The sequence below is a fragment of the Hypanus sabinus genome, chromosome 1, assembly GCF_030144855.1.
Source record: "Hypanus sabinus isolate sHypSab1 chromosome 1, sHypSab1.hap1, whole genome shotgun sequence".
Taxonomy (NCBI): domain Eukaryota; kingdom Metazoa; phylum Chordata; class Chondrichthyes; order Myliobatiformes; family Dasyatidae; genus Hypanus; species Hypanus sabinus.
In genome coordinates, this window is record NC_082706.1 from 128,203,219 (window position 1) to 128,229,457 (window position 26,239).

General features: G+C 42.7%; 1 protein-coding gene across 2 annotated transcripts in view; it reads left to right on the forward strand.

The window, feature by feature from the left end:
* The first annotated feature begins 2,303 nt into the window (after positions 1–2,303).
* LOC132397406 (microtubule cross-linking factor 1) overlaps positions 2,304–26,239 on the forward strand; it is a 218,807-nt gene continuing 194,871 nt past the window's right edge. For both annotated transcript variants that reach the window (XM_059976138.1, XM_059976146.1), the window contains exon 1: positions 2,304–4,202. In XM_059976138.1, the coding sequence (XP_059832121.1) occupies positions 3,321–4,202 (882 nt within the window). In that variant the 5' untranslated portion in view covers positions 2,304–3,320. The remainder of the gene's footprint in view (positions 4,203–26,239) is intronic.

The following is a 26,239-nucleotide window of genomic DNA, read 5'->3' on the forward strand; positions in this document are numbered from 1 at the left end:
ATCAGTTAGGCCAAAGTGATGTTTTCCCTCTGTATAACTTTATGACTTTATAAGCAACATTATGCCTAGCCAGGAAACATCTATAATCACTCATTATCTGCCATTCCAGTACAATGCATTATTTGAAGTACAAAACATAAAGAATGACTCTGAAGAAACTAGCCTTATAAATCTCCCTGCTTTGGCATTGTGACCACTGCTTCCACCACAGCTTTTTCAGTCAATAACAGCACTTTATCAGTTGCTGCATCATTGCATTTTGTTCTCCCAAGCCAAGTTTGCTACGGGAAAAGTCTACTTGGCAGTTTATTAAAATAATAGAACTGTACTCCAAAATTTTCAAGCTCATTGCTACTGGCGTCACCTCATCCAGTGGAGTGAACAATTCCAGTTTTGCTGTGATTCCAAACCTGGTTTGATGTCTTGCAATCCAAACATCAAGCTGCTGGCAAGTCGACCATTATTACGTTAATAGATTTTCAACATTCAAAGAGTTGTTCATTCTCAAATGTTTATTGATGCACACGTTAAGCAGAGTTTTCAAAATACATACAGTATGGTTTCTTTATATTGGACAGGGAACAAAAATGGTGTGAGTTTTTTGTCCAGTTTCACAGTCATAGCTTGAGTACTTACAGGAGCTGCAAAGGTGAATTAAACTTGGTGTGTTAAACCCAACTTTTTGTATGAGGATACGTGTAAGCAGAGTCAGATCTTGGCAGCCCCAGTGATGGGATTTCAATCCTAGCCTCAAAGGTTCCGTGAGAAATTTGCAGGTTCTCCCTGAGGCTGCATAGATTCCCTCGGGGTATTCAAGTTTCTTCCCACATTTCAAAGTCACGAAGGATGATGGGTTAGATCTCCATTTTAAAGTCTGGGAAGTTTTTGAAGTACAGTACTGTATTTGGTTTGGTTGTGATCAGTCTAGAAAAGGTGATCTCATCACTAGAGTTCCTTGGTATATTCCTGAAAGTTGGGATTTATGATCTCTGCCCTTTAACTACCTCACCAGCCCATTCGCACCTTAATTTGACCCAGTAAATTGACTTCCTACATTGAAATGTGAACACAAATGTAGGATTGTGTACTATCAGTGAAACACACCTCAGTATGCTTGATACTTTGAGCTTTTATCTAGTATCTTCATAGAATCATACAGCACAGAAACAGGCCTTTATCTCACCAAGTCCACAGGGACCATCAAGCACCCATTCTGCTCAAATCCTGTTTTATTCTCCCCATATTCCCGATAGACCCCCTTAGACTCAACTACTTTTAGGGATAATTGACCTAAAAACCCTCATGTAATTGGAATATGGGGGAGGGGAGTCCTTAGCATTTAGGATAACTTCAAAAGCCGATGCCTCAGGAAAGCAACATCCATCTTTAATCACCTTTTCCCCACTACCCCCTCCCCATCACTCAGACATACCCTCTCATTTCCACCATGAAGAAGGTGGTACACTGAGTTACATTAAATATATATGTCTATTAAATAGTTAAGTTAAAATTAGTGCAAAATAATAAGTAGTGAGGTAGTGTCCAAAGCTCCAATGCTCATTTAGAAATTGGATGGCAGAGGGGAAGAAGCTGTTCTTGAATCGCTCAGTAATATGCCTTCAGGCTTCGGTACCTCCTTCCCGACAGTAGCGATGAGAATAGGGCATGTCCTGGGTGTTGGGGGTCCTTAATGATGGACACCGCCTTCCTAGGGCATCCTTGAAGATGTCTTGGATACTACAGAGGCTAGTACCCATGATAGAAGTGACTAATTTTACAAGTTTATGTAAATTATTTTGATCTTGTACAGTAGCCCCCCCCCCCACATACAGACGGTGATGCAGCCAGTCAGAATGCTCACCATGGTACATTTGTAGAAGTTGGATTGTTTTAGGTGACAAACCAAATCTCCTCAGACTCCTAGTGAGATACAGCTGCTGTCTTGCTATCTTATAGCTACATCAATATGTTGCAGCCAGGTTCGATCCTCAGAGAATTTGAAATTACTCACTTTCTTCTGATCCCTCTGAGGATTTTTAAAAATTTATTGCTTATTTATTTATTATTACAATTTCTTCTGTTTGTATTTGCACAGTTTGTGGTGTTCTGCATTCAGGTTGAACACCCTAGGTGGGCAGTCCTTCATTGCTTCTGTTATGGATATTATTCTACGGACATTGAGTATATCCACAATATAATAACTCTCAGGATTGTATATGACATATATGCTCGTTGACAATAAAATTTACTTTGAATCTTGTAGATACCACTCATGGATTTCCTGTAATCTGCCTGAGGTCACTCCTCAGTATCCTTTGCTCTGGGGAAAAGGTCCCTGCCCATCCAGACTCTCTTTACAACTCAACCCTCCAGTCCTGATAACATCCTTGTGAGTCATGTCTGCACCTTTTCCAGTTTAATAACGTCTTTCATACAGCGAGACGACCAGAACTGCACAATACTCCAAGTGTGGTCTTAAACTCCTCCCAACTCTTGTATTCAATGCCCCAGTCCGTGTCTGCTTGCAACCAGTGTGGAATAAATAGAAGAACAGAAACACGAGAAACTGCAGGTGCAGGAACCTGAAGCAAAATAACAATCTGCTTGAGGAAACAGTGGCTCAAAAAGCATCTATGAAAGGTGTCAACATTTCGGGTTGAGACCATGTATCAGGACCCGTTATCCGATCCAACACTCCCGTTTCCCTTTAATAAAGTCCGCAAACAGAGTTATATATTCAATTCCACTAGGAGTGTTCGGCACTTAATCCGTGTTTACACGTCATCACACCACAACCTGCCGACCACGACGGACAGATTCTTCCCAGAGCCCGTCTTTGAAAGGGGTGGGGGAGATAGCGGGGCCGATGAAATGCGCATGCGTCCAGGGACTGGCGTCAGGCGAGGTTGCAGCTTGTTTTTTTCCTCCTTTCAATCAATCAGGCCGCGAGGTGGGGGGGGGGGGGTGAGTAAAGGGAGCAGTAGGGATATCAGAGAGACTGAGGCACTGGCAATGGGAGCAACATAGCCCAATAGCACAGGATAGGAAGCTGAAAAAATACCCATCACACCGCCTATTGAGGATTTTTAAAAAAAGGGGAGGGGGCGAAATGGTTATTCATCTTCTGCTTTGACCAGCGTGCGTTGGGCTCCGAGTGAATCCGGTTTGGGAGACTGCTTGGAGAAGCAAACACACACTCAGGGGAAAGCAGCAGCACAATATCAAGAGAGGAGTGATGCACACACACAAAGGGAGAGTGGGGCTGTTCTTGTGTGTTGCAAGGCAGAGGTGGCTAGAGACCGGGCTGCATCGCCGCAGGCATGGAGACTGTGAACGGGAACGCTGAGATCAAGCAGCAGTACGTGGAGAAGAAGCGGCTGAATCGAGCTCCCTCTCCCGCCAGACCCCTGAAGGACCTGCACTGCCGAGCTGGAGCCAAACCCTCACTGAATCCTTGCAAGCCCGGGATCCTGCCCTCCTCGCCCGGCTCCCTCTCCAAGCAGCAGCAACAGGTCGCCGGGGTGCTGGCTCCCCAGAGCAGACCATCCCGCAGGAGCAACGCTCCGGGCTCCAAGGACAAAGCGTCGGTGCCCAAAAGCGGCGTGTCCGGGGCCAAAACTTCACTGACGGTGAGCCACTTCTCCAAGAGGGCTTCTTCCAAAGCCCACCACGAGAAAGGGAGCAAGCAGCAGCCCGGACACGGGGCGGACCATCAGCACAAGGTCCAGGGGAGGCGGGTGAAGAAATGCTTGGTGGCCGAGCCTGGAGCGACCGCCTTGCTGCCGGGCAGCCTGGCATTGGCGCTGACCAAACCCAGCCACACCGACAGCAGCTCGGACCTGTCGGACTGCGCCTCCGAGCCCCTGTCGGACGAGCAGCGGCTGCAAGCGCCGGAGGCGGCCAGCACCAGCGACGCCGAGTCCTGCGCCGGTTCCAGCGATGCCGAGAGCGGGAAGAAAGGCAAACCGGCGGCTGGAGCAGCCAACCTCGGCCGGGAGCAGCAACAGCAGCGCAGCTCACCGGTCAAAGGAGTAGCAGGAGGCGAGGGGTTGAAGGCTGGCTCCTCGGCGAACGGTCGGCAAGGCGCCAGAGCCGGCAAAGCCCGGAACCCGTCCGAGGTATCACCGAGCGGGGGCGGCGCGCTGGAGGCGGAGCTGCTGAGAGAGATCGAGGAAGTCCGTTCCGAAAATGATTACCTCAAGGTGAGCTTGTCACCGTCCCTTCCCCGAACTTCATTCCTCACTCCCACTCACCACCCTTCCACCCCACTCGTGTCCTTGAAATCCCGACAAAGGCCGCCCTCAGTCATCATCCAAATCCACCGATTTCTGACCATCTTATTTAAATCTGATGATATCTCTATCAATAACATTTGGCCAGTTTGGCTCAACGTTATTACATTCCTGTCATACTATCTGTCAATTTGACCAAAATTTAATACATCTGTCTCTAAAATACCTGAGCAATTCTGACCACATTTATTTCATTGTATGTCGCAAAGTCTCCTCATTAGCACATTCGGGATATTTGTATCATCAATAATCTTGTCCCAATTTAATTAGTTGGTCCTCTATCATTGTATCAGTGACGTTTTGTTTTTAAAAGACGGACGGAAGTATTCGGTGGTGATTTGTTAGCGAGCTCATTTTGTGATACAGCGCTGTGTAGTATGAACCCCCTTTCCCCCTTCGTCGCTCTGTGTACTGACTGCCTGTGTATTTTTAACGTGGCGAGATCTGGTTTCAGACAGTCCATTCGTCTTGTCACTTTCCACAGATTTGAAACTGACCAACGGGCGGTGACTGCCGGAGGTGGGACTGTGTTGGGGGGGGGGGGGGTGGTTGAGTGTGTCTGGCAGCTCTGGTTGGATAGTGGGACCGTTTAATTTTGATGCTGACGCTGCCTTCCAGATGGACATTTAAGCGCGTTTTTTTAAATAATATGCCAGTTGGATTTAGTTTTATCTGATGGGGACTTATATTTTTTGAAAATTGGAGCGTGTGCTGAAATCAACCACTTACACACTCGCTAACCGAGGCAAACTGGCGTGTGCACACAGACTGATGCTTGATAGAAATAACCCTTTGTGCACAAATTGGAGTTCTAGGAATCATGAAAAGGGTTAGATAAATAACGGAGAGCCTTGTTGTGTTAATAAAGAGTAACTTCTGGCGCCGTTCGACTCAGCGCCTTCATGGTTGCAAATTATTTCTGTCATTAGATTTGCTCAGACGGTACTTTGCTCAATAACGAACTGTTTATATCTGTTGAAACTACTGGACTTGCATTGCAGATCTAAACTAAATTTTATGTTAATTTTGTTAATTTTAGTTTCTGCCAATTTAGTATTTCCTCGTCTTGTAATGCACTATGCTTCTGTTGTAAAAGCGCGATATTTTGTGGCATTTATGCCCTATGTATGTATGCCTGTGACAACAATAAACTTGACCACAGAAAGTTAAATGTCTTCAAAGCCTAACCTTTAACATGACAAGATACATCTCTGGCACTGTTACTGATGTCTGTTAATGTCTGAGGGAAGTTGGCTGAGGAGTGGCAAATGGATTTCAAAGGAGATAAGTGTGAATTTAGAAAGTCATACCTGCATAGGACTTGTACTATGAATGATAAGGCAATAGAGAATGCACTGGAACAGAGAGAGCTTGGAGTGCAGATGCATTGTTCACTGAAAGGAGCATCACAGAGTGAGTGTAGGAATTGGAACATTGTTATGTTGCAGTTGTATGCCATTGGCGAAATCACACCAGGATTAGTGAGTACAGTCTTGGTCATGCTAATAATATGAAAGACATGGTTACGTTTGAAAATAGTGCAGAAAATTAGAATTTAAGTGCTTGGAGAAGTGGGGTTTAGAGGGAAATGGGCCAAGCAGGAAATCTGGAACTAGCTGGGCAGACAACATGGTCAGTATGGATTAATTGGGCCAAAGGGCCTGTATCCATCCTATGTTGCTTTATGATTCGATTGCAAGAGTGATAGGTCAGCATATTGTTATAGAGCAACACAGCAATAAAACATAAGACCATAAGCCACAGGAGCAGAATTAGACCATTTGGCCCATTGAATCAGCTCCACCATTTCATCATGGCTGATCCTTGTTTCTCCCACTCCTCGGCCTTCTCCCCATAACTTTTGATGCCATGGCCAATCAAGAACCTATCAATTTCCATCTTAAATACACCCAACAACTTGGCCTCAAATTCCACAAATTCATCACCCTTTGGCTAAAGAAATTTCTCCCCACATCTTTTCTTGTCCTAGACTCCCCCACCATGGGAAACCTCCTTTCCGCATCTACTCTGTGTATGCCTTTCAACATTCAAAAGGTTTCAATGAGAGTCACCCCTCATCCTTCTAAATTCCAGTGAGTACAGGCCCAGAGCCATCAAACTTTCCTCGTATGATAACCCTTTAATTCGCAGAATCATCTTTGTGAACCTTCTCTGCACACTCTCCAATGCCAGCACATCTTTTCTTAGATATAGGGTCCTATGCCCTACGATTTGAATTGTTGTTGGAGATATTAATATTTTTGGATAATTTCTTTTCTCTGTTCTGCCTCTTTCTTAAAATAAAATCCATGCCCTCAGTCTTTAATTTCCATCCATTATTTCATTTTCCAGTTAATACACTGTTACTTGCCTAATTCACAGATGCCCAACTTCCTTTGCTGCAGTATCATGGGTTCACACTTTCAGGAACTACTATTAACATATAAAAAGGCAGGGATGACTATTGAGAGCAGGCACACTGTAACAGCAAAATTCAGCACATTGTGAAAGTTAGTCAGGACTATCTGAATGATATACATTGCTGACAAGAAAGTGGCATATTGTTACAAGTCATTTAATGTTTCTCATTGGCCAGCTGGGGCCGTGGCAATATCACACTCACAGCACCATATAATGAGCACCTAACTATGCATTCCTTGTTTACATTGATGGGCAATGCACTGTGCCTCAAGTCCTTTCAAATTATTCTAATGATATTCTAGACAGATGACTGATCCCTACACAAAGCTGTTGTAACAAAAGCTTATTCATATATTACTAGAATTATTTACATACTCTTTGTTGTAGACATGGAAGGAAGTATTGGTCCTTATTTTTATGGTGGAATCTTAAATTGACAATTAGGGGCTATTTTAAATAAAATCAAAGAAATCAAAGTAAATTAGGCATTGTAGAGACAGGTTGAGTTCATAATTAGTATTGCAGTATTTAAACTGTTTGTTGAATTGTATATTCTTTATAAAGAATTAAAACCAGACTTTAATTCTTTAATTGCAGTACTGGTAAGTAGTTTTATACTAAGTTTTAAATGTAACTTATTCAAATGGATTTTTAAAAATTGTTTATGAAGAAACTTTTCAGTTGGCAGTGGATGGATTCCAAATTTTGTTGGAATGATTCCAGGGCTAATGTGTTCATTACAGCGCTCTACTGGGGACACATTGTGTGCATGTGTTCTCTACATGTGATCAGTATCTATATATGCATAGTGAATATGTATCAAAGTTGGTGTACCCTGTATGGAGCTCCAGAGACATTGAGATGGCAGAGTTAGTTACATGCAGGCAAATTGAACCAGTTGCATAGAGTATGGATTTTATTCACAATATGATATAAAAAGGCACATTACATGGTATGTTTGCGTTGAACAATCACCCAGCTGCTTGAAATTTGTGTGGCATTTAGAGAGTGGACTGCCAGCACTATTACACTTTCCTAATACCACAGATGCTGGAAATCTGAAATAAAAATGGGAATACTGGAAAAACTGAACAGGTCAGGCAGCATCTGCAGAACAAGAGACAGTTAATATTTTGGATCTGATGAAGGGTCCCAGACCTGAAACGTTAACCATTCCGAGTTGTGTCGCAGTAATACAATAAACCATTGGAAAAATAGAAATTTGACCTTGAACGTTTTTTCAGGATTTATATTTTTATTTCAAATTTCCAACATGTGTAGCATTTTGCTTTCTAAGTCGCTAAGGTGATAAGTGTAATACTGTGTTGTAGATTTATTTGTCACTGACATTATTTGCGTTGTGAATGATTGACCTATAGACTGCATCATTTCATCTAAGTTTTTTGCACGTTTTATCTGGAAACAACATTTGGGCATTCTGTTGTTAGTTTATTAATAAAACAAGTTGTATACCATTTGAGTGGTGGATCTACTTTAGCCCAGATTGGCCTGATGCGCAGTGGTAACAGAATGACCATGAACATTTCACTGAGATGGTTCTGCTCTGCAGTCAGTTTACAGGCAATCATTTGACAATATGGAACTGGGGTGTTCGTGGCTTCCACTTACTGAGATTCTACAAAGGTTTATTTTACTGATCTGATGGTTTCCTGTTTTTGCAATAAGGTATGGTGGTAAGTGTGGAGATTGGATTTTACATAAGCAAAATATTTGATGTTTGTGGCATTGACATACAGGAGCAAGTTGCTGTGGTCATAGTTACCACTCTCCATCTGCACACTGTCTGTGGACAAATAGTTGACTTAGTTTACAAACTGACACCTATTTTTGGAGAAATAGTGTCAATTGTTTGCTAATTTTGCACTTGAATAATGTATCTTGCAATATGCTTAATAATTGTGTCAATTTTTTTGCTTGCTAAATTGCTTATATAGGATTGAGGTTACGTTTGTTATATTAATAGGCACTTTTGCATAGGATTTGACACTTTCAAATTGCTCACTTAGAATGGGGTTTACAAGTGATTAGACTGTAGGCAATTCGTTGGCAGGCAGTTTGCATGCAGGAAGCTCCATCAAATAACAATCCCATTATGAACAATTATTTTTTTGTTTAGATAGAGAAATGTTGTCCAAGAACACCAGCGCTAAGACACAATTTCAAAATAATTACGTAGAATTTTTTGTACCCTATCTAGAACCTCAGTTTAATGTTCATCTGAGTCTCCTTAAGCAGCTGCTTAGTACATTAGTACTAAGCACCATTAGTACACCATTACAGTGCCAGTATTGACATTCTCGACTGGACTGGAACTTGAAGTCACAGTACATTGCTTCAGAACTTTCAATCTTAACAAATGTACCATAGTAGACATGTATTCAATATCCCTATACTCAAGCTCTCTGTTGATAGAAGTATTTTGAGAAACCCAGAAATTGAAAAGTTTTTGGTTTTAAGCTTCATTCTTTCATGCTGCAAGTACACACAATGGATTTTGTTTAATTTTTACACATCGAAACCAGTACGTTTTGGCCTAATTAAGTGCTGCTCCAATTAGATGAAGTTTCATGGAATAGTTAAAAGCTATTTTTTTTTAAAAAAAGACAAATACTATTTAAATAAGTTACAAATTATGTATTTAAATGAAATACAGAACAAAGTAGAACACTACCAATAGTACTACAGAACAATAAAACTCTATTAGTTTGTAAATGGTTACCTACAGAGAAATTCATTGAGTGTACTCGATTAGTAAACTATCCATTCTTGGCCCTTTAAATCCTGGAGGTTTAATAATACTTCCAATAACCAACAATTACTTTTTATCAGTTCCTGACATATTTGAACTGCATAACACAGGTATGTGATCCATTACTTTCATTAAAACTTATAGTTTCGTGTGTTTGTAGCAAAGGGAACCATTTGGAATGGCACAATAAGACAGACCTGTTTCATCAGCATTGTAGGTATCATCTACATAAAATTTTTAAAGCAAGTCGGAGTTTTGTAGTTTTCCATGTTTCTGCACTTACAGCATCAGCACTACCTTTCTCACCATGTGCTTTCTTGAATTAACTGTGCTAAAATCTTCATGAGCTAGCTTCTTAGCTAACTCCTTTGACTAGTTTTTTAACGTTCGTCCACTGCCCCACACACCTTATTTATTTACAATGGAAAACCATTAGTTGAAGGTCACTTCAATATCTGGATCATTACCATCCTGCTTTAGTTTTTGGGATATTCCCTGTTGCCTCTCAAGTAATGCCCATTCTTCTTGCATTTTATCTTGCTGATGTATCAAGCTTGCAGTTGTAGATTTTGGCACTCCAGTTATCTCTGCCAGCTGACAATGAGCGGGGTTATGCAGATGACTTTTAATTTAGTCCAGTAAGGTAATTTTTTTGGCTCTTGTCAAATCTTTTTATGGCAAGGATCTCAAGAAATTTTTTTTTAAGTCAAATGAAAAAAACTAAAATTCTCAAGAATCCCTGCTTTTTGTATCGCTCCAAATGCATAGCGTAATGCAGGCATGCACAACTGACTCCAAGCACGGTGTAGTATCTAATGGGCACACAAGTGCATGTGACTGACAGTTTCCTGTCTCAGCTAAGCAAAGTCAATCCCAGCTATTTTCTTAATTTGTTTTTATTCAAGAGTTGTCCCAGATAAGCGTCCGTCCTGATTAATCGATGATGCAATTAAATGAATTTTCTATATTTCATCAGGATAGTGAAGTCACTAACGTACATTCCCCATGGAAATGTGTGAATAATTTTCCGATGGCCAGGAATTGATACAGTCCAGAATGTGGGTGTTTGGCTCGCTGTGCCTTTTCTGCCCTTTTGCCTTTTCTTAATGGTTATGTATATTTTTTCCTCTCATGGCGCTATCTTGATTTGCTTGTGTATGGAGCGATTGATCTGGATGGCACGCAAACAAAAGCTCATCACTCTGTTTCGGTAGACGTGACAATAATAAACCAACCACGTTATTCTCATTCAGATATTTATCAGGTGCTCACTGGAAGTTGCAGTGAAATCAGCTTCCAACATCTCAGCCTCTGCATTCCATAAAAAATGCCATTAGCATTTTGGTTGTTGATCTATGTGTGAAACATTATTAGGTGCCTTCTGCATATCAAATCTACAAACTTTATTGTATTTCTCATCTGCTACTTTAATTGTAACATTAAATCATAGCAAGAGGCGGAGAGGGAAGAGGTAAAAGAAGCTCGGAGAGAAGCTTTTTTTTAAACTGATCATGGCAAAAAGGCTAGACTGCGCGTGACGTAGTGCGCCAAAGGTTTAAAAAAGGAGAGGAAGTTTTCAACGGTTATTTAAATCACAGCAAGAGGCAGAGAGGGAAGAGTTAAAAGAAGCTTGGAGAGAAGGCTTTGGCTCAATCAGGCTTTGGCAAGAACAGGCAGAGGTGAGGTTTGAACAGGGCACAACTGCACAAGCACATGAAAGTCGGCCCGTGAGGCAGTGGGAGAATTTAAATAGCGAGCAGAGGCTGAGTATGAGCTTCACTCCAGGTGAGGTAAGGCCGGGTAAGCTCCTTTAATTAAACTAATTAGATTACGAATAGGTAATAGAGGCAGCAGTTAGGGCAGTTGAGTGCTCCGTTTGCAGTATGTGGGAAGTTAGGGCGAGCACTGTTGTCCCTGATGACTACACCTGCAAAAGGTGCATCCAGCTGCAGCTCCTGACAAACTGTGTTAGGGAACTGGAGCTGGATGAACTTCGGATCATTCGGGAGGCAGAGGCAGAAGTTTCAGGGAGATAGTCACCCCTAGGAGTCAGGAGACAGGTAGTTGGGTGACTGTCAGGAGAGGGAAGGGGAATAGACGGGAAGAGCAGAGCACCCCTGTGGCCGTTCCCATCAACAATAAGTATACCGTTTTGGATACTGTTGGTGGGGCGACCTACCAGGGACAAGTTGCAGTTGTTGCGTCTCTGGCACCGAGACTGGACCCTCAGTTCAGAAGGGAAGGAGGGAAAAGAGGAGAGCAGTAGTGATAGGGGAGTCAATAGTTAGGGGGACAGATAGGAGGTTCTGTGGAAGAAATCAAGAGTCCCAGATGGTCTGTTGCCTCCCTGGTGCCAGGGTCCGTGATATCTTGGATCGAGTTTCCAGTATTCTGGATTTAAACTAGATACGAGGGGAGAGGGGAACCAGAGTGTAGGAATGGATGTATGGGAGAAGGAAGAAAAAGAAGACAGTAAAGTTCTTTGTACTGTTAGAGATAAACAGAGAGGAAGAGGTGGAGAATTTCTTAAATGCATTTATTTTAATGTTAGGAGCATTGTAAGAAAGGTGGATAAGCTTAGAGCATGGATTGATACCTAGAAATATGATGTTGTAGCTATTAGTGAAACATGGTTGCAGGAGGGTTGTGATTGGCAACTAAATATTCCTGGATTTTGTTGCTTCAGGTGTGATAGAATCGGAGGGACAAGAGGGGGAGGTGTTGCATTGCTTGTCAGAGAAAATATTACAGCGGGGCTCTGGCAGGATAGATTAGAGGACTCATCTAGGGAGCCTATTTGGGTGGAATTGAGGAATGGGAAAGCTGTAGTAACACTTACAGGGGTGTATTATAGACCACCTAATGGGGAGCGAGAATTGGAGGAGAAAAATTACAAGGAGATAGCAGATATTTGTAGTAAGCACAGGGTTGTGATTGTGAGAGATTTTAATTTTCCACACATAGACTAGGAAGCCCATATTGTAAAAGGGATGGATGGTTTGGAGTTTGTAAAAATGTGCACAGGATAGTTTTTTGCAGCAATACGTAGAGGTACCAACTAGAGAAGGGACAATGTTGGATCTCCTGTTAGGGAATGAGATAGGTCAGGTGATGGAGGTATGTGTTGGGGAGCACTTCGGGTCCAGTGATCACAATGCCATTAGTTTCAATATAATTATGGAGAAGGATAGGACAGGACCCGGGGTTGAGATTTTTGATTGGAGAAAGGCTACCTTTGAGCAGATGCGAAAGGATTTAGGAGTGGATTGGGACAATTTGTTTTATGGGAAGGATGTAGTAGAGAAATGGAGGCCATTTAAAGGTGAAATTTTGAGGGTACAGAATCTTTATGTTGCTGTTAGGTTGAAAGGAAAGGTTAAAAGTTTGAGAGAGCCATGGTTTTCAAGAGAGAGCTATGATTGGAAACTTGGTTAGGAAAAAGAGAGATATCTACAATAAATTTAGGCTGCGTTGAGTAAATGAGATGTTCGAGGAATATAAAGAATGTAAGAAGAATCTTAAGAAAGAAATTAGAAAATCTAAAAGAAGATACGAGGTTGCTTCGGCAAGTAAGGTGAAAATAAATCCGAAGGGTTTCTACAGTTATATTAACAGCAAAAGGATAGTGAGGGATAAAATTGGTCCTTTAGAGAATCAGAGTGGACAGCTCTGTGTGGAGCCGAAAGAGATGGGGAAGATTTTGAACAATTTCTTTCCTTTGGTATTCACTAAGGAGAAGGATATTGAATTATGTAAGGTAAGGGAATCAAGTAGGGAAGTTATGGAAACTATGACGATTAAGGAGGAGGAAGTACTGCCACTTTTAAGGAATATGAAAGTGGATAAATCTCTGGGTCCTGACAGGATATTCCCTAGGACCTTGAGGGAAGTTAGTGTAGAAATAGCAGGGGCTCTGACAGAAATATTTCAAATGTCATTAGAAACGGGGATGGTGCCGGAGGATTGGCATATTGCTCATGTGGTTCCATTGTTTAAAAAGGGTTCTAAGAGTAAAACTAGCAATTATAGGCCTGTAAATTTGACATCAGTGGTGGGTAAATTAATGGAAAGTATTCTTAGAGATGGTATATATAATTATTTGCATAGACAGGGTCTGATTAGGAACAGTCAACATGGATTTGTGCATGGAAGGCCATGTTTGACAAATCTTACTGAATTTTTTGAAGAGGTTACGAGGAAAGTTGACAAGGGTAAAGCAGTGGATGTTGTCTATATGGACTTCAGTAAGGCCTTTGACAAGGTTCCGCACGGAAGGTTAGTTAGGAAGGTTCAATCGTTAGGTATTAATATTGAAGTAGTAAAATGGATTCAGCAGTGGCTGGATGGGAGATGCCAAAGAGTACTGGTGGATAACTGTTTGTTAGGTTGGAGGCCGGTGACTAGTAATGTGCCTCAGGGATCTGTACTGGGTCCAATGTTGTTTGTCATATACATTAATGATCTGGATGATGGGGTGGTAAATTGGATTATTAAGTATACAGATGATACTGAGGTAGGTGGTGTTGTGGATAATGAAGTAGGTTTTCAAAGCTTGTCGAGAGATTTAAGCCAGTTAGGAAAGTGGGCTGAATGATGGCAGATGGTGTTTAATGCTGATAAGTGTGAGGTGCTACATTTTGGTAGGAATAATCCAAATAGGACATACATCGTAAATGGTAGGGCATTGAAGAATGCAGTAGAACAGAGTGATCTAGGAATAATGGTGCATAGTTCCCTGAAGGTGGAATTTCATGTGGATAGGTTGGTGAAGAAAGCTTTTATAAATCAGAGCATTGAGTATAGGAGTTGGGATGTAATGTTAAAATTGTACAAGGCATTGGCAAGGCCGAATTTGGAGTATTGTGTACAGTTCTGGTCACTGAATTACAGAAAAGATATCAACAAACTAGAGAGGGTACAGAGAAGATTTACTAGAATGTTACCTGGGTTTCAGCACCTAGATTACAGGGAAAGGTTGAACAAGTTAGGTCTTTATTCTTTGGAATGTAGAAGGTTAAGGGGGGACTTGATAGAGGTATTTAAAATAATGAGGGGGATAGATAGAGTGGACATGGATAGGCTTTTTCCTTTGAGAGTAGAGGAGATTCAAACAAGAGGACATGAGTTGAGAGTTAGGGGGCAAAAGTTTAAGGGTAACACGAAGGGGAATTTCTTTACTCAGAGAGTGGTAGCTGTGTGGAACGAACTTCCAGTAGAAGTGGTAGAGGCAGGTTCGGTATTGTCATTTAAAGTAAAATTGGATAGGTATATGGACAGGAAAAGAATGGAGGGTTATGGGCTGAGTGCGGATCAGTGGGACTAGCTGAGAAGGGCCGAGACGGCCTGTTTCCATGCTGTAATTGTTATATGGCTATGGTTATATGGTTATAAATAATTGATATGGCATGATCCATTGTCTCTAACATCATGCTAGTTACATCCAGTAAGCCTTACACTCTGAAGGCGAACTCTGATTGTGACTTGAGAAATACTGGCAGTCCCCATCCTCTCTGAAAGTTGCAGGGTACAGTGGATTCTGGTTAATTGGGACACATTGGGACCAGTAAATTTAGTCTCAGTTAAGTGGCGGTCCCAGTTATTTGATGATGTTTCATGGAAATAGTTAAAAACTTGAAAAAAGATTTCTTTTAACTGAGTAGCAAATTACCATAAATTCCGGACTATAAGCCGCTACTTTTTTCCCACATTTTGAACACTGCGGCAACACTGCGGCCTATACTACGGTGCGGCTAATGCATGTTTTTTTTTCATGCCGCCAAAAACATTTTGCCTCGTAACAGTAGACCAATAAAATTGATGAGTAGTTCACAGAGGTCCAGTGAAATTGTACGATAAATCAAGCACACTTTCACAATTAAATTATTGTAAATCAGTCATTTGTACTCACCCTCATCAACATGGAAAACACTCGAAGAAAAGCATATGATGCAGCTTTTAAGTTAAAGGCGATCAATCTGGCGGTTGAAGAAGGAAATCGAGCTGCTGCACATAATCTTGGCATAAATGAATCGATGGTGAGACAGTGGAGATGCCAGCGTGAAGAACTGAGTCAATGCAAAAAGACGACAAAAGCTTTCAGAGGTAATCATAGCAGATGGCCCGAACTTGAAAACTTTCTTGAAGACTGGGTTAACACACAGAGAGCAGGCTGAACAGGCAGCAGACCGTACAGATCAGACTGAAGGCTAAAGCAATCGCCACCAAAATGAAAATCGAAGATTTTAGAGGTGGGCCATCGTGGTGGTTTAGATTTATGAGACGAAAAGGCCTGTCCGTCAGGGTACGCACGACTCTGTGTCAGCAGCTCCCTCCCGACCACGAGGAAAAACTTGCTAACTTCCGCACATTCACTCAAACAAAGATAGCGGAGAATTCCATCGGGCCAGATGATATCATAAATATGGATGAAGTACCTTTGACGTTTGACCTGCCTCTCACTCGGACAGTTAATAAAAAAGGTGACTCGTCCATCACACTGAAAACAAGTGGCCATGAGAGAACGCATTTTACTTGTGTTCTGAGCTGCACAGCATCCGGACTAAAGCTTCCACCGATGGTGATTTTTAAGTGGCTGACAATGAAAGTTTAGTGAAAGCTGTCATCAAGAGTACAAACTCAATTCCAACTGTGATTCCTGGGGGCACCACAAAGTATTTGCAGCCACTGGACATCAGCGTGAACCGGGCATTTAAAGTGGCGCTGCGCGTTGAGTGGGAGGCTTGGATGACGAGCGGCGAGAAATCCTTTACCAAAACAGGACACATGCGAAGAGCATCTTTAACTCAAGTCTGCCAGTGGATCCTAAATGCGTGGAGCCGTGTCACAACATCCACCATCACCAACAGGTTTCGAAAGGCTGGACTGCTGCGTGATGAAGAGGACCGCATGCGCTCAAGTGAGAGCGACAACAAAGAGACTGAAGTGAGTGACGAGATCCTGAGGTTGTTCAATTCGGACACTGAAGGACTTTGATGGTTTTAGTGCGCAGGAGGAAGATGAAGAAGGCGATCAATAACTTTTCCTGGTAGGCTGCAGTATATATATTTTTTTTACCAGTCGTTAGGAGATATTGGAATGTTGTTCGTGCACTGTTCAGTAAAAAAGTATACGCAACGTAATTTGTGTGTTACCGATACTTATGTATATTTAAAAGTAGCTGTGTTACAGGCACTGTTCGAGAAAAAGCATTTGCAATATGTATTTGTTTATGTTACCATACGGATTTAATTAAAAATTAAAAAATCCTCACATGTAATATCTTTCTGTGTAAATATCTCATATTACAACGTGGGACACCTGCGGCTTAAAATCCGGTGCAGCCTGTACAAGTACAAAATTGATTTTCTTTCTAAAATTAGAGCATGCGGCTTTTAATCAGGTGCGCTCTGTAGTCCGGAATCTATGGTATGTGTTGAAATACAGAAAAGTACCTAGAACACTACTTATTCTATAAAACCGTGTATTGGTTCCTAATAGTTATCGATGGAGTAATTCATTCATTGTATACTGCATGTTCTTTTGATGAACAGTCAATGATCAAAATCAGTGCAGGCACCTAGTGTAGGTAGTGGACTGCCTTCATACAATGCTTCCAGTGATTGCATTCTCCAAATCTTCATTTTCATTGTAACATTGAAGATGATAGTCTATATCTTCAAATTCTTCATAGTGCTTAACTTGTTTGTGAAATCATTTCATTTTCATTCATGCTCATTTCTGGCATCTCCAATCCTGAATGCTTCAAATTGCAGTGAGCAAAACAGTTCTGACTGTCTTACTGCTTATTTCTTACCAACTATCAGTGACACAAGTCACTGTTTTGCTTAACACAAACACGTACTGCGGAAGTTATTTTAACAACTGTTCTTTGTAACTCTGGTGTCATGTCTAATGGCCATGCAAGTGTAAGCGATTGACGCTAGTTAGAGACTGTTCAGCAGCTAGTCTTGTATCCCAATGAAGCGGCAAAGTGCCCCCGATAGACGAAAGTAAACTTGGCTATTTTCTTAATTTTTTTAGTTCTTTAAGAGTTGTCCCCAATAAGCAGCTGCTCCAATTAATTGATGGCCCAATGAACTGGAATACATTGTTTTTGGACTGTAATTACTTGATTGAGGAAATGTGATTGCTTCTTTTTAAGCTTCAATGTTTATTCTGCTTTGTCACAGATGTAATTATATGAAATGTATCTAGTTTTTGGAAGTGAGTTGGAAAAGTTTGCAATTTCAATTGTCAAAAACCCTTAGGGATGTTGTGTTGTGTTGGTGATCAATGTAGTGATGGGGTGATGAAATGTGTCCTTGAATTCAAAATCCTCTAAGCTGTGGACCTGACATCTCAATCTTTCTTTGACACTGAGGTTGAGTATGAAGTGTAGAAAATTCAGCATTTGTATTGTGGCTAAAACAGCTGGGAAATTTAAATAAAATAGATAAATCTTGAATGAAAAGATAGTTTAGATAAAGATGATCATGAAGCTGTTGGATTGCTTTAAAAAGCTCCTGGTTCATTAATCTTTGGGAAGGAAATTTGCCATCCTGAAACAATACTGGCCTGTATGTTATTCCATATAATGTAGTTTACTTTTAGCTGTGAAAGCAATAAGGTAAGACCTATAAGTGTTAAAGTCCAGTAAGTGAATAGACCTATTGGAGGAAGGGTTTTAATTATTTCTTTGTTTGGAGGTATAGCACGATAACAGGCTCTTCCAGCCCAGCAAGCCCAATTATACCTTTGTGATCAACTAATCCACTATCTCACTTTTCTTTGGTAGCGAACTGAAGCATCCAGAGGAAATCCATGTGGTCACAGGGAGAATATACAAACTCCTTATAAACTTGAGCCCCGGCCGCTGACACTGTAATTGCGTTACACTAACAGATATGCAACTGCGCTGCCCCCATAATTCTGTGTGAATCACATCACCTGTGCAACTCCCAGTAGGCATTCGTGGATAGTGTTATGGCTATGGCTTCATGGCATCTATACCTGGGAAAGCCAGAAGACAATCCAAAAAATTATTTGGAATGCAGTACTCTTAAACATTGTGTAAAAGGCCTTTATAGACTTGCAGACATATTGCGCCCTCTGGTCCTAGACTCGCCCACTGTAGGAAACATCCTTTCCATATCGAGCAGATGTGGCACACATTCCTCTCATTGTCTTCCTACAGATTATCCTGGGATTTTATTGAGTAAATTCTCTTTGGATTGCCATAAGGCAAGAATATTCTCTCTTGGTTAAGGAGACCAAAACTGTCTCAGTGCTGTACGTGTGTTCGCACCTACGGCCTATATAATTACAACAAGGATCTTCACTCCTAGGCTCTAGGAACATTCATCTTCCTAATTGCTGGCTTTCCTTGTGTGATAAGTGTTGAGCAAAATTATTTCGTGCAGAACGGCTGCTTTCTCAGCTAATCTTCTCCCCTGTGGATCTAAAGGTGACTCCAAACGTTCTACCTGCTGCCACTGTGTGTCATTGAAAGGCTTTCATGGCTCCCTTAAGCATCCACATGATCTAAAAAGAGTGTGGTGTGATACAGAATGCAGTAAGAACTTTAGAATCAATTTACAATACTGCTATTATACATTCTAGTTTATTAGTACTTCATGATATGTGCAGCTAACATTTTTAAAACCACTGGTGTGGTACTAGTCAGTATGTTAAACAACTTGATCAGTTTGCTAAAGTGATTCATATGTATAAAAGGTCAAGAATTTCCACAGATGCAGATAACTGCTTTGGACTGAAATTGTATGTGGTGTCAGGGACTAAAATTGAAAAGATATGTGCACTTTCACTGTTGTTAGAAACGGCATGTGATAATGAGATGCAAGAGTTTTGCTTTTACTTGAGAGTTGTTTGTTTACTGGATTGATTGAGCAGACTTGACTTCAAGCTTGAGTGGCGTTAAGGACTATTGAGGACTTGTACACTTGCTGATATCAGAACAGCAGAAAGAGACTAGGGATTGTGTTTACTGAATAGTGTAAACTGTTTTTGTTACTAATTGTGCAATAAAAACACTTTTCTTGGACACACTGATCGGGGCAGAGCCTTATTGATATTAAACAGTGTTTTGCAAGAAGCAGTGTTGAGCAATTGGTGAGTCATTTGATACTATACATCATCTGCTTCTGTTACCTTCAAGGGGATGTCTCAGGTCAGATAGCTTTGGTAATTGAGTGACAACTTGGCTATCACATGAGCTGACTGCAAAATGCATTACGTTTATTCACTAAGCTACTTCAACATGCCTCGCAAGCCCATGATCTGTAACTACCAGGAGGGATCATCGATACATAGAAATGCCCCCAGTTGTAAATTTCCCTCCAAGTCACACCCTCCAGGTATATTGCTCTGCCTTTGTCGTTACCAGAGTGTCCTCTCGATCGACATTGTGAGAGTACCTTCATGAGAAGGCCTGTTTTCAGTTCAAGAGGTGATGGAGGTCAAAGAGCCATTTTTCTAAGGGCAATAATGGATGAGTAATGAATACCTGTGTCCATACTTGAATGAGCCAAAGTGACCATATTGTGGTTTGGATGGGATCTTGTAAAGATACTATGCTTTGAGTCTGCACTGGAGACTCTGTGATTAATTGATGTTGGTGTGGTGTGTTTATCTAGCTGATTATTTTATTCCTGAGAAAATAAGCAGCTTGGCTTGTTGGTTTCTTTAATATGGATAAAGAACATTCATTCAAAGTGATTAGCTTGTTGAAGGTAAGGTGTGGTTAACCATTATATGGGGCAAACAGAGATGGGATAAATTTTACAGTGGATCAAAGTATTAATAGAGGCAACCATGTGACTAATAAATATTAGTAAATAGAAACAAGAACACAATTCAACAGAATCAAAAACAGGGCATGTTAGAAGCACTCAACCGGTCACACGTCATCATTGGGGAGAGAAATAAAATTAACAAGGTTATCATACTAACAATTATTTAACAAGTTAAAAGAACTGATTTTAAAATAATTATTGCCTTGACAACTTTTGTTTATGCCTTGCCACAGACCTTCTCTTTAAATTAATTTAAAAGTTCAAAAAGATCAAAGTACAGTTGTTATCAAAATATGTATACTGTATGCAACCTTGAGATTCGTCTCCTAACAGGCAGCCACAAAACAAAGAAGCCCAACAGAACCCACTTTAAAAAGATTGTCAAACACCAGATGTGCAGGGGAAGAGACAAGTCATGCAAACAATGAAAGTAAACAAATAAAAGTAAGCAAATAACATTCAGAACTGAAGTTCCCAGCCACAAAGTCAGTCATCACTGTAGTCAATCCAGGTGCCCATTACTTGCATGCCAAAGCCTATGTTCAGCACAGAGACAAGTAAAACTCGTGCAGCAGCAAGCTGAAAACTGGCCCGTACCTCACATCTGGCCCCAACACCCTGACCTTTTCCATCTGACCTGGTGTTTAAATCTGCCAAGCAGCAGATTGTTCCCCACTCTCGGGCCTGGGCCCCGCCGCTGCCTTTGTGGTTGTAACCGTCTCGCCACAACCATCCTGCACCTTAGACTTCAGTTCACACCACAAAAATGCCAGGTCATACAGGCGGGTTCAAAAGCTCAAGTCTGAAAGGGAAGTTACAGGCTATTGAATGCAGTGACTGTTTACCAGAAAGAGTGTAATTAATAAAGTAATTAATAGTTTTGTTTGCTGCCAGCAAGTTGTCACTGTATGTCACCAACACCATCTTAATTCTATACTTGTCACTTTTCAAGTTATGATGGTGGAGCCTCCATCTGCTCACTAGCTGTCTCTCTTGCCCACTGAGTGTTTCCAGTATTGGTTTTGATTTCTCCACTCAGATGCTTGACTATGTTCAGATGTCATTAAAAAAAACTTCCAAACAAAAATGCTGACTGATTTGTCTCAACTCAGTGGACACAGAGTCATCACCATTTAATGCCCTCTGCACCTTCACCAAACATCCTCCTGCTCATCAGCACACACAAAATGCTGGAGGGACTCTGCAGGCCAGGCAGCCTCTATGGAAAAGAAGTACAGTTGATGTGCTGAGACCCTTTGGCAGGACTGCTCTTTCCAATGCAGCTGTGGAAGATGCAACACCTCTTACTTTCCCAGCTTCTGGGGACCCAGGCACTCATTCCAGGCAAAGCAGGAATTCATTTGCTTTTCATTCAAACTGGCCTACTGCATAGGTGATCACTTTGTAGCACATCTCCATTTGGGGAGATCTTGAGCTTCCATTCATCTGTGACTTGAATTCCCCATTCCATTTCTTCTCTGATCTCTAGCCTCCTACAGTGCTCCAGTAGGGAAGTTAAAGGAATAGTGTTTTATCTTCTTCCTGAGTGTCTTGCTGCTGCAAGTCACAACATTGAATATAACAATTTTAGCCAACTTCCATTTTTTAAAAATCTCCTGCATAAACATTAAATGTAGATTTTTTTTTCCAGTACTGCCCATGAGATAGCAAAAGTAAAAGTTCAGGGAGATCATTTCCTGTGTCAGTACTGGCATTGAGGATTCACATCAAGTCACTTTTTATTGTCATTTTGGCCATAACTGAAAATGAGATGTTTTTCAAGACCATGGTGCTACATGAAACAATACAAAAACTACACTGAACTACATAAAATGACACAAGAACTACAGACCTACCCAGGACTGCATAAAGCGCACAAAACAGTGCAGGCATTGGAATAAATAATAAACAAGACAGTAGAGGGCAGAAGTTGGTGTCAGTCCATGCTCTGGGTATTGAGGAGCCTGATGGCTTGGAGGAAGAAACCGTTACATAGCCTGGCCGTGAGAACCAATGCTTCGGTGCCTTTTCCCAGATGGCAGGAGGGAGAAGAGTTTGTATGAGGGGTGCATGGGGTCCTTCATAATGCTGTTTGCTTTGCGAATGCAGCGTGTGGTGTAAATGTCTGTAATGGCGGGAAGAGAGACACCAATGATCTTCTCAGCCCACTACACTATCTGCTGCAGGGTCTTGCGATCCAAGATGGTGCAATTTCCAAACCAGGCAGTGATACATCTGCTCAGGATACTCTCAATACAACCTCTATAGAATGTGATGAGGATGGGGGGGTGGGAGATGGACTTCCCTCAGCCTTCGCAGCAAGTAGAGATGCTTCTGGGCTTTCTTTACTATGCAGCTGGTGTTGAGGGACTAGGTGAGATTCTCTGCCAGGTGAACACCCAAGAAATTTGGAGCTCTTAACGATCTCTACTGAGGAGCCGTTGATGTTCAGTGGGGAGTGGTTGCTGCGTGCCCTCCTGAAGTCAACAACCATCTCTTTTGTTTTGCTCACATTCAGAGACAGGTTGTTGGCTCTTTAGCAGTCCGTTAGCTGCTGCACCTCATCTCTGTATGCTGACTCGTCATTCTTGCTGATGAGACCCACCATGGTCGTGTCATCAGCGAACTTGATGATATGGTTCGAGCTGTGTGTTGCAGTACTGTCATGGGTCAGCAGAGTGAACAGCAGTGGACTGAGCACACAGTCCTGGGGGACCCCCGTGCTCAGTGTGATGGTGTTGGAGATGCTGCTCCCGATCTGGACTGACTGAGGTCTCCCAGTCAGGAAGTCTAGGATCCAGTTGCAGAGGGAGTTCAGGGCCCGGTAGGCTCAGCTTTCCAATCTGTTTCTGAGGGATGATTGTGTTGAATGCTGAACTGAAGTCTATGAACAGCATCCAAACGTACGTGTCTTTTTTTGTCCGGGTGGGTTAGGGCCAGGTGGAGGTGAATTCTGTGATGCTACCAACCCATAACAGAAAGCCTGTGCATTCTGCCTATCACTTGCCTTCAAAACAATTATAAATTTATATGGCAAACATGACGAAATCTGCAGATGCTGGAAATTCAAACAATAACTCACACAAAATGCTGGTGGAACACAGCAGGCCAGGCAGCATCTATAAGGAGAAGCGCTGTCGACGTTTAGGGCCCAGACCCTTCGGCCTGCTGTGTTCCACCAGCATTTTGTGTATGTTATTGTATAAATTTACATTTTTTGCTTGCAACGGGTGAGGCCCGTATACTAGTGATTTATTCTGAGAGATTTTCACATTAAAGTGACTTGGCAGTACAAGTTCATTGTTTATTGAAAAGTTCACAGATAGACGGGGAGGTGGAAAAGGTATTTAGTAAACTGGCCTTAGCAGGCACTTGTACAGGTCATTGGAGAGGGTACACTTGAAGTGCTATCCACAGTTTTGGTTTCTTTGTTATAGGAAGGATGTGATTAAATTGGAAAGAATGCAAAAAAATCTATGAGGATGTTGCCAGGAAAAGAGGGCCTGAGTAGTAAGGAGAGATTGTCAGGCTAAATCTTTATTCCTGGAACATGGGAGAATAAGGGGTAATGGGATAGAAATGTTTAACATTTTGAGGGGCATAGATAAAGTGGACAGTAATGGTCTTTGCCCTAGTATAAGGGAGTCCAGAATTAGGGGGCATACTTTTAGGTTGAGCAGGCAGAGATTTAAAAGGAAACGGAGGAGCAACTTTTTCACACAGAGTGGTGAGTACATGGAATGAGAAGAGTGGTTGAGGCTGGTGTAATGGTATCATTGGGTAGATACATTGAGGGGCAGGGTATGGGCTGAATGCAGGAAATTGGGACCAGCTGAGTGGGCACTGTGGTTGGCATGCGATTGTTGGGCCATAGGGCAGGGATCTGTGCTGTATGACTCTGCAAATTATGTCCTTTGAGATGAATGTATTGCAAGTTATTTTTTAACTGCCTGTTACACTGCCAGTGTTAATGGCAACAATGAAGGTCCTACTTGGTCTTGACTGTGATTACCAAGGTTTCCTTCATCATGTCAGTAGCTTCCTCTCAGTTTCTACTGCTGTCAGCCATGCAAATCCAATTGGAGACTCAGGAGTATTGTCACACACAGATGTTGAAGGATTCTTCATTGCTATCTCAACAACAGTTTTGTTTGACCAGTCAGTGTTGTTGGCCCTAAGCTGAACTACCAAACCTGGAGGACCAGTGGACCATTGTTAATCTAGCCTCTACACTAGTGGTCACTAACCTTTTTAAGCCCAAGATACCCTACCTCAGCCTTAGTGAAAGGCAAGATCGACTCCCAAATCGATCAGTTACATGCATGCGCACCGGGGCAGAAAAGACCGGAAGTAGATATGCTGTATGAACACCAGGGGTACCCACCCTTTTTTTGCACCGCAGACCGGTTTAATATTGACAACATTCTTGCTGACCGGGGGTGGGGGGGGGGGGGATGTTAAACGCAACGGGAATACAGCAATACTTGAAGCAGGTTCCTTATGTCCAGTCTATTCCGCAGTTTAGTTTACATGGCTCTCAGCTGCTGTCCCGCTTGCTCACGTTTTTTCCACTGGGAAAAAACTCAGCGGGTTTGTCTTTAAGTGTAGGGTGCTTGGACTCAGGGTGCTGAAGCAGTTTTGAGGGCTTCATTGCCTCATTAGACAGCCTCTGGGACTGAACTCCAGCCTCCTGCCCGCCGCCAGATGCCTTGGCCAGGTGCAGCTGTAGTCCAGAGAGAGCGACCAATTGACTGCCCATCGCTTTGGCCAGATGTGTCTGTTTCTGTACCAGGGCCGTGGCGGTTGCAGTCCGGAGAGAGCGACCGATCGACTGCCCATCACTTTGGCCAGGTGTGTCTGTTTCTGTACCAGGGCCGTGGCGGTTGCAGTCCGGAGAGAGCGACCGATCGACTGCCCATCACTTTGGCCAGGTGTGTCTGTTCCCGTACCAGGGTCGTGGCGGTTGCAGTCCGGAGAGAGCGACCGATCGACTGCCCATCACTTTGGCCAGGTGTGTCTGTTTCTGTACCAGGGCCGTGGCGGTTGCAGTCCGGAGAGAGCGACCGATCGACTGCCCATCACTTTGGCCAGGTGTGTCTGTTTCTGTACCAGGGCCGTGGCGGTTGCAGTCCGGAGAGAGCGACCGATCGACTGCCCATCACTTTGGCCAGGTGTGTCTGTTTCTGTACCAGGGCCGTGGCGGTTGCAGTCCGGAGAGAGCGACCGATCGACTGCCCATCACTTTGGCCAGGTGTGTCTGTTTCTGTACCAGGGTCGTGGCGGTTGCAGTCCGGAGAGAGCGACCGATCGACTGCCCATCACTTTGGCCAGGTGTGTCTGTTTCCGTACCAGGGTCGTGGCGGTTGCAGTCCGGAGAGGGCGACCGACCGAGTGAGGAATGCGACAGGACACCCGCCCATCCCCACCACCCCCCCCATGGAGGATCTATCGGCTGACAAAAGTTTGTTTCAGTAGACTGCAGCGAGGTAGCTGCTCTGCTGCTTATGAAACCCTGAGCCGGAGTGAGGTCTGTGAATATTTTAGCACCGGGTTCCCCACGAACATTCGATGTGCTAAACAGCTTTAGAGGCTGTGCCCATCTGTCCGCTCTTCAGGCCAGTAGCTTCGGCACTTCTCGCCGGCTGCATAAAGCGGCCGGTTACCCGAGGCCAACCAGTGATCCCTGACGCACTTGGGTAATGACCTCGCGTGTATTCAAGTTCAGCAGTGGGCGTGACAGGGAATGAGGAAAGGTGCAGCTGACTCATATCGTTTCCTTGTGGCCCGGTGGTTGGGGACACTAAAGTACACTGGAGGAGCTACACGCATGCGCACTGGGCAGAAAGAATAGAACTAAAATCTCGCAACCTGGAAACAATCTCTCAACAGTATTTGTGTATTTATTTTTCAGGATCTACTGGGAAAGTGTCAAAGATTAACTAGTC